Below are 9,081 nucleotides of genomic sequence, written 5' to 3'. Positions count from 1 at the left end.
TACAATGTTGGAAATAAAAAAAAAATGAGGGGAGAGCAAAATTTTTGTATTTCTAAAAGAAAGGAGAGAATTCTCAACTCTCTTACACAATTTGTTTATATAATCTCTTACATTTCGAATCATACCTAAAGTAAAACTAACCAAATTCCATTTATGTCGAAGCATTACTTGCTAAATTAAACATAAAGACTATAAAACATAACTAAGAAACATTCTTTGTATTCTACCTTTTTCTTTAAGATTGCTTCTCTTGTGAGTCTTTATTTTCCTTGAGACTTACTTCAGACTCCATGAAATCAGTTTCCTTAGTACTCTTCGGCAAACTGGGGCTTGTAACTTCAGTTAGCAAAGAAAAATATTCTCTTGCTCTTGAATCTTCATCTTCCTTTGTCTTCAATAATTTTGGTTGTAAACTCTGAATTGTCAAAAGATGGGCCCAAATCCTTAACAGCAAGGAAGACCCATATATCTAGTGTATTGGATGATAAGCCTAAGCCCATTAGACCAAAAAAGGCCCATACATCTAAGAGATGTGCAAGATGGGCTCTAGGCCCATAAACTAAGGAGAAGGTCCACAAGTTCATATATTTTAACGAAACAAGAGGCAAAATTCTTGTAATGAAGCCATCTATCTAATGCAAATAAAAATTTTGAATAAAAAACAATAAAATATATATCACACAAAAATTGTGAAAATTAACTACAAAACAAAAAAAATAGCCAAAATAGACCTTTGGCTTTGATACCAATAAATATTTTTTAGCGAAAATGAAATTAAATATTTAAATAAAAAAAGACTTGAAAATTTTATGTGGTTCACCTATAGGAGCCTCATCCATGGACAAAAATAGAGAACGATTTTTTTTTTATTGAATTAGGATAAATTTGTATACCAGTTCAAGCCTATTTATAAGCTAAAGAATGATAATTTGAATCCCTAATTAAGTGTTTAATTTTCTTAATTTAAGAAACAAAAATGAATCGAAATATTTTTTTGATTTTAAGAAATCATGACATAATTTAATTTAAAAATATTTTCCTAATTTGTGACATAATTTAATTTCGAATTTAATTTCAAAAATAATTTCTCCCTTACCACAAACAACCATTTGCTTTGTCAAAAGAATCTTTTTTGGCACCTATCAACGGGTAGGTACCTTTCCGTTGACCACTGTCGCCCCCTATTTAGAGTTGAACCGCTGAAAATTCGCCACGTGCAAATCTGTCCAAAGTCACGGTCAGGACTCAGGAGTCGTGTCAGTGCACGCCTCACATGTTGATTGAGATGTGAACCGGTCCTGCCTACGACACGCATGAGTTACGTACACGTGTTTGGTTTACCGTCACCGCGTCTAATTGAGGCTCAGAGGGCTATTTTATGTAATTTCAAACAAGGCTAGGGGTAGTTTGTGCTTGAGAGTCGACAAGCTAATAAATGCATATGTTATGGGTGGTGGGGGGAAATAATCAATAATAATCTATTTAACAATAATAAGTAACGGCTGGAGCGCAGCGTAAAAGCTAGGGCTGGCTCATCACTTTCTTTCACTTTTGTCTCTGAGGTTCGGATTTGTTGGACGAGGTTCTCTCTGAGGTAGAGAAATTCTGTGTTCGAATTTTTGTCCTAATGGCTTCTTTGTGCCTTCCTTTCCGTTTATTACTTCATGGTGGTTTTTTTTTTTTTTTTCTTTGAGAAATTGCACGCGACTGGTTGGTCAATCTTTGTTGATGTTGTGGGAGAGTTATGATAGGTGAATCTGTTCATCAAACATTCGTTTTGTGTGGCATTCTTCATTTTTTGAAAACTCGGGGTGCCATTTTATTTGCGGAGATTGGATGTTGAACTGTTTTTCTAGCGCAACGCGAGGAATTTACTTTTGTATTTTTTTTATTACTTTTTTTTTTTTTTTTTAATCTCTCGATCTGATCGTGTCTTCATGGTCAGTTTTTGGTTGAGATTTTCGTTCCCTGCTTTTCTTGGCATGTATGTTTTGTTGGATTTTTTCGAGTTATGTCAATTGATGAACAATTTCTTCTTTTTTCTCAATACACTTTTGCAATTTTATTTCATTATTTTTGGAGAGGCCTTTGTAGGTATACTCTTTCAATTAGCATCTGTCTCATTTAAAATATAAATTCTCCTTTGTCCGTTTGCCGCATCTATCATGTTTCCTAGCACCGTTTTTTATGCAATACTATTCTTTAGTTTCTCTTAGTCATGCATTTTTTTATTTTTTTGTGCAGTAGGATTTCATCAATTTTAGGGGTTAAGGGCTTTTTTTTTTTTTTTTTTTTGAAATAAATTTTCTCTCACTCGCTTCATAGCTTGTATTCGCTGAAGTGTTTCTTGGGCATGTGACTTTGATTTGCTGTCATCAATAAGACGGTGTATTCTAGTTTTCGTTATCGTTTCATTGACATGATGCTTCTTCAAATAAGATACAAGGATGGTAGTGGATCTAAGTTGTCTGGCTCTTTCTTTACTTGCTTGTGAGAAGGAAACTAAGCATCTACTCATGCAGGTCGGTAATCATTTCATGATAATTATGAGCTTCAAAAGAGGCAGTACTGTGACTTGCGCAATCTGTGATGCTTTGTCATTACCTTTTTGGATCTTTTGTATATTTAAATACATGCATTCCACGCTTGAAAGAGTATAAGTCGTTCCCTGAGTTGATCTAAACTTGCTTATTATGGTTATGTTTTATGATATTCTTGGCTTGAAAGGGTATAACTTGTTTCTCAAAATTACTTTAAAAGTTTACACTGACTGTGATGGTTCTGTTTTATCACACTTCGTCTTTTCTGTTGGTCATTTTAAAGATATTCAAAATTGGACCTTTGAGCATTCTTAATTGTTTCTTCTTTCAGATCCAACCTGCTCATCTATAGACCATCTTGCTGCAATTTTGGACTTTTGATTGCTGTTGATTCAGAAGACATAAGGAATTTCTTTGATATTTTCTTGTTTGGACGACAAAGCTCAGGGAATGCTGAAAGATGTGTTTAACTGCCGAGAAGTCTGTCTCTGAAAATTGGGATGCTGTTGCTCAGACCGAGCTTCCCTTTTTCATTGTTGATGAATTTGAGCATAAATCCTATCAACCAACTCAACCCTTCTCTTCCCGTGCAGTTGTGCACAATGGGCATCCAACTCCGAGAAAACCTGTCGTGTTAAAGCACGACCTGTGTGAAGACGGTTGAGCGTTTCGACTATTATAAACTCCCAGACAGTAAATAGCATATATTGTATTAGTGGGGATACTATATCTGAGTATTGTGTGATACAGTAGTTTTCTTGGACTTAAAATGGAAAATAAAGGGAGCATTTTGATGCAAAGGTATGAATTAGGAAGGTTGTTAGGGCAAGGCACATTTGCAAAGGTGTATTATGCAAGAAACATCAAAACTGCACAAAGTGTTGCCATAAAAGTGATTGACAAAGAGAAGGTCTTGAAAGTTGGAATGACAGAACAAATTAAGCGAGAGATATCAGTGATGAGATTGGTTAGGCACCCACACGTGGTCCAACTTTATGAGGTTATGGCAACCAAGTCCAAAATTTACTTTGTAATGAAGCATGTTAAAGGTGGGGAGCTCTTTAACAAGATAGCCAAGGGCAAGGTAAAGCAGGATTTAGCACGAAAATATTTTCAGCAGCTGATTGGTGCAGTTGATTATTGTCACAGTAGAGGTGTATACCACCGCGATCTGAAGCCTGAAAATTTATTATTGGATGAGAATGGGAATCTTAAAGTTTCAGATTTCGGGTTGAGTGCTCTTGCTGAATCAAAGTGGCAGGACGGTTTGCTTCACACAACTTGTGGCACTCCAGCTTATGTAGCTCCTGAAGTGATTAGCAGAAAAGGTTATGATGGAGCAAAAACAGACATTTGGTCTTGTGGGGTGATCCTGTTTGTGCTTTTGGCAGGTTACCTCCCCTTCCATGACTCAAATCTCATGGAAATGTATAGGAAGATAGGCAGAGGGGAGTTCAAATGTCCTACTTGGTTTCCATCTGATGTGCGCAGACTATTATGCAGGATATTGGATCCTAACCCAAGCACAAGAATTTCCATTTCAAAGATCATGGAAAGTTCTTGGTTTAGGAAAGGTTATGATCCAACACAAAACAAATTGGAAACTGAGAATACGGATGTTACTCCTCAGGATACCGATTTTTTTGTTGGTACCTGCGATAATAGTATACAAGATGGGAAGCAGGAGTTGGTTAAACCAACTTACTTGAATGCCTTCGATATAATCTCTCTCTCTGAAGGATTTGACCTCTCTGGTTTGTTTGAAGATACCGATCATATAAGAGAGGCACGGTTCACCTCTGCACAGCCTGCATCAACCATCATCTCAAAACTTGAGGATGTTGCCAGGCTTTTGAAGCTTAAAGTGAAGAAGAAGGATGAAGGAGTCCTGAAACTGGAGGGAACAAAGGTAGGGAGAAAAGGAGTATTGGCAATTGACGCAGAGATCTTTGAGATTACTCCCACTTTTCATTTGATAGAGGTGAAGAAATCAAGCGGGGACACATTAGAGTACCAGAATCTGCTAAAGCAGGAGATAAGGCCAGCCCTGAAGGACATTGTTTGGGCTTGGCAAGTTGACCAGCAACAGCAACAGCCACCACAACCGCAGCCACAGCTGCAGCCGCAACCAGCTTGATGTCAAAAGCAATTGTGTTCACCGTGGTCCACGTTATTCGTCCATGGAGTTCATCTTTTGTGGACTACTGTTACTCAATGAAGTGACTCCCTAATTTGTATGTTTCTGTTTCAGAATGATTGTATTTAACTTTGCTACGTTAGATATAGTTACCCTGGGCTTTGTTACCCTTCAGTCTGGGAGTGGTTGTATGGTAAAATCAGATCTACAGAACTACATATTGTACTTGTTATGTGTAAAGGGTGTTCTTATAGTTGTTCCATGGGATTGTTGATAGATTTACACCCAAAGTGTGCTTGTTTCTTTTGGTAGGTTTAAAATATGCTTCCTTCAAGAGTGAACAATGCTTTATCTAGTCTTTGAATTGCTTTATTTATCCTTGTGAAGATAATCTCGTTGAAATTAGTAGCAACAGAGATGAGATTTCATACCTAATTAAGTTTAGCAACCAGAGAGAAGGTAATCAATCTGATAGGATTTGATAGGATCCTTTGACAATCAATGACAACCAATCTAACTTTGAGCCGAATAACACTCTCATGTAGATTTTGTTTTGGTGAAGATCAACCCACTGTTTTTTTCTTTCTCAACTCCCAAGTTCTATTGTACATTGTTGCCATATCTTCCTTCAAAACAATTCTCTTCGGACCTTGTAGTGCTTCTTGGTAAGTCTTACGAATGGACACAAAAGAAACTAAAATAGAACAACAATCAGGGACAGTCTATGAGTGGACAAAAAACTGAGAAATAGGTTGGGAAGTAGAGAAGGATTTGGATTGTATACAAGACCGTGTAGGTTTATTAACATCAATTGGGATATCATCAAAATGAGAAAAAAAAGATAGGGGAAGAAGAAGAAGCATAGGTGAATCGTCAACCATTGGATATGAAGAATCTCATGGTGATGTAGACAATGGTTCCTCAAATGGTAGTGATGCAAGTCAAAATGAGAAAAAAAAGATAGGGGAAGAAGAAGAAGCATAGGTGAATCGTCAACCATTGGATATGAAGAATCTCATGGTGATGTAGACAATGGTTCCTCAAATGGTAGTGATGCAAGTCGATCCAATGACAAAATAGGTCGAGGCATTGCCACAAAGAGGAGCTAAAACATAGAGGGAACCTCGAAGAAGCATATAAGTAATAGGGTTGGTGTTAAAAAAAGGTGACATCTGTGTTAAGATTTACTCTAAGATTTCTTCTCTTAAGGAGAAATCATGTAAATATTCTGTAAATTCGGTGATTATGTAATCCCGTTAATCACTCATAAGTCTTCCATGTATATTCTGTAAACCGGCTATTTAAGCCGATGATGTGAATGAGAAATTAACATTGAATGTGAATTATTATTTTTGACCTGGTATCAGACAAGGAGAATCATCTCCTTCTCCTTCTCGTCGCCGAAGAGCAGAGCGAAAGCTCTGTTCCGTAATCGTAGCCGAAGAACCGTAATCTAAACTCTGTTTCGCCACGAAACAGAGTTGTTCGAAAGCTCCGCAGGCCGCCGCCGCCGATCTTCCACCAGAAAGCTTCGTCGAGACGTTCCGCAGGCTGTCGACGACCGTATCCGAGCCACTGCTCGGCCTTCCATCAGAAAGCGTCGCCGACTGATGACTCACCGCGAAACAGAGCCGTTCGAACGTTCCGCAGGCCGTCGACGATTGTAGCCGAGCCACTGCTCAGACCTCAGCAGACCTTCACCGACGACGGTCTTCCAGAAAATCGTTAGCCCAGCTGACGCCGGCGAAGGGGAAGAGGCACTGTCGAGACAAAATTTCGTCGTCTCGACGAAGAAGAGGTATAGTTAAAAGAAAATTTTTTCGTTTTGAACTTAGGTCTGTTAAATTATTTTTTGCCGAGCGGACGGACCATCAACCCAATCAAGTGAACCGGACCAGTCCAAATCAGTTTACAGGCAAGACCGGACCAGACCGATATTTTTAGAAAGCGAACCGAACCATACCGAATCAGTATACGGACCGGACCGGACCAATATTTTTTTTAAGCGAACCAGACCAAACCGAATCACTCTACGGACCTTCTTTTCATCATGTCGAAGGAATTAACACCGATTATTCATGTGCAATCTGAAAACTCTGGTTTTACAACCAGTGTCACTCTTACCGAAGTCAACTATGATGTATGGTCCCAAATCATGGAGATGCAAATTGCGGGACGAGAAAAGCTCGAATATATTATGGGGAAAATACCATTCCCACAAGAAACGGATGCCTCCTATGCAAAATGGTATGCTGAAAATCAAAAAGTCAAGGGGTGGTTGTTAACTTCTATGTCATCAGATATTATGAAGCGCTATATTTGGCTGCGTACCGCACGCGAAATATGAAATGCTCTGGAAAAGGCTTTCTATGATGGGTCAGATGAATCACAATTATTTTCATTGAATCAGAGAGCTTTCTCCACCAAACAGATTGGTCGTCCTTTATCAATGTATTATGGTGATCTGGTGGAAATCTTTCAAGAACTTGATCATCATGACAGGACTATAATGAAAGATCCTGATGATGTTATCGCTTATAGGAAATTCGTTGAAAGATTGCGTGTTCATATTTTCTTAAACGGATTGGATGCAGAATTCGAACAAGTTCGTGGCGAAATTCTCAGAAAAGACCCGATATTAGATCTTGAAGAAGCCTATGCTTATGTACGTCGTGACTCTGTTCGTAGAACCACTTTAAATAGTGAAGTTGACCGTGTTGAGACATCTGCGATGGTAGCACATCGAGCTAAGCCTAAAACAGCTCGACCAATTGGTCCTAACAGTTATCAAAATCGAACATCAGGATCTCAAAATCGTAGCTATGAGGTTGGAACAACCAAACTAGAGCGCATTTGTACTCACTGTGGCGAGACTGAGCATACAAAGGAACGATGTTATGAACTTATCGGGTATCCAGAATGGTGGGATCCTACAAAAGCGCATCTCAAATGGTACTCCAAATCAAATAATTATGCTTCCATTGTAGTAGCAGAACTTTCCACTTCTCACACAACTGAGGATGCATCAGTCTTAATCGCTACATCTGGTAAGGTTCTTAATACTTCCACTCCTAGTAAAAATAGTGAATGGATAATTGATTCTGGTGCTACTGATCATATGACCTTTGACAATCATCATGTTAAAAGTATGAAACCATCTGAACAACATATTGTATCTACAACAAATGGTACTCCATCTCACGTTATTGGAGAAGGTTCTATCACTCTCACTGAAAATCTGAGTCTTGATTCTGTATTAGTTGTTCCAACCCTCAATCATAATCTATTATCAGTTGCTCAAATAACTCGTACTCTGCATTGTATTGTGGTTTTTTGGCCAAACCTTTGTGTTTTTAAGGACATTCGAACTCAGAAGACAATTGGGTATGGTACTAGAAGGGGGAAACTCTATTACCTTGATCTGCAGCCAGAAAGTTTTCATCAATTAGCCCAAGCATTCTCCATGAAGAATAAATTTGCAGATTCTGACATTTGGTTATGGCATAAATGGTTGGGTCATTCATCCTTTGGTTATTTAAAGAAATTGTTTCCTACACTTTTTACAAAACTATCTATTTTAGATTTTAAGTGTGATGTATGTGAATTGGCGAAAAGTCATCGTGTTCCATTCCAAATAAGCATAAATAGGAGCTCACCACCGTTTATGATTATTCACTTTGATGTATGGGGTCCAGCAAAAATAGCCTCTCTTAGTGATAAACGGTGGTTTGTTTCGTTTACTGATGATCACACCTGTATGACTTGGATTTTTTTAATGAAGTCAAAAAGTGAAGTTGGTTCGTTGTTCAAACAATTTCACAGAATGATAGTCACTCAGTATCATTCTACAATACGAACTCTTCGAAGTGACAATGGTGGAGAATTTGTGAATCAAAGTTTCAAAGAATATCTAGATGATCATGGTATTACTCATCAAACTACTTGTCCGTACACCCCTCAGCAAAATGGGGTTGCAGAGCGAAAGAACCACCACCTTCTTGAGGTTGTTCGTGCTTCCTTGTTTGAAGCTCATATGTCGGCCAGTTACTGGGTGAAGCTATCACAACTGCAGCTTACCTTATCAATCGAATACCCTCGAGTGTGTTACAATTTAAGACTCCCTTGAGTGTTCTTCATAAAACCATAAGTTCACCTGTTGTGCCGAATCTGCCACCTAAAGTTTTTGGGTGTGTAGCCTTTGTTCACCTCCATAAGTCATTGAGACATAAATTGGAACCCCGAGCTCTCAAGTGTGTTTTTGTTGGTTATTCTCAACATCAGAAAGGTTATCGTTGTTATCATCTCTCGAAAATTGTATGTCACTCTTGATGTGGTATTTCACGAAGAAGATATGTATTATTTTACTCCCGAATCTTCAATACAGGGGGAGAACATGATTGAATT

General features: G+C 38.2%; 1 protein-coding gene across 1 annotated transcript; it reads left to right on the top strand.

Moving 5' to 3' along the window:
- The first annotated feature begins 1,503 nt into the window (after window positions 1-1,503).
- Window positions 1,504-4,937, top strand: LOC137965109 (CBL-interacting protein kinase 18-like). Its single transcript, XM_068811512.1, has 2 exons — window positions 1,504-1,594; window positions 2,872-4,937. The coding sequence occupies exon 2, from the start codon at window positions 3,310-3,312 to the stop codon at window positions 4,675-4,677; it is 1,368 nt and encodes a 455-aa protein (XP_068667613.1). The 5' UTR covers window positions 1,504-1,594; window positions 2,872-3,309; the 3' UTR covers window positions 4,678-4,937.
- Window positions 4,938-9,081: the final 4,144 nt, after the last annotated feature.

Source organism: Aristolochia californica, unplaced genomic scaffold, assembly GCF_029961685.1.
Source record: "Aristolochia californica isolate CCGP_79_NKW_82.1479 unplaced genomic scaffold, dmAriCali1.0.hap1 SCAF_5, whole genome shotgun sequence".
Classification (NCBI taxonomy): domain Eukaryota; kingdom Viridiplantae; phylum Streptophyta; class Magnoliopsida; order Piperales; family Aristolochiaceae; genus Aristolochia; species Aristolochia californica.
This window is presented reverse-complemented; position numbering and strand designations above follow the sequence as displayed.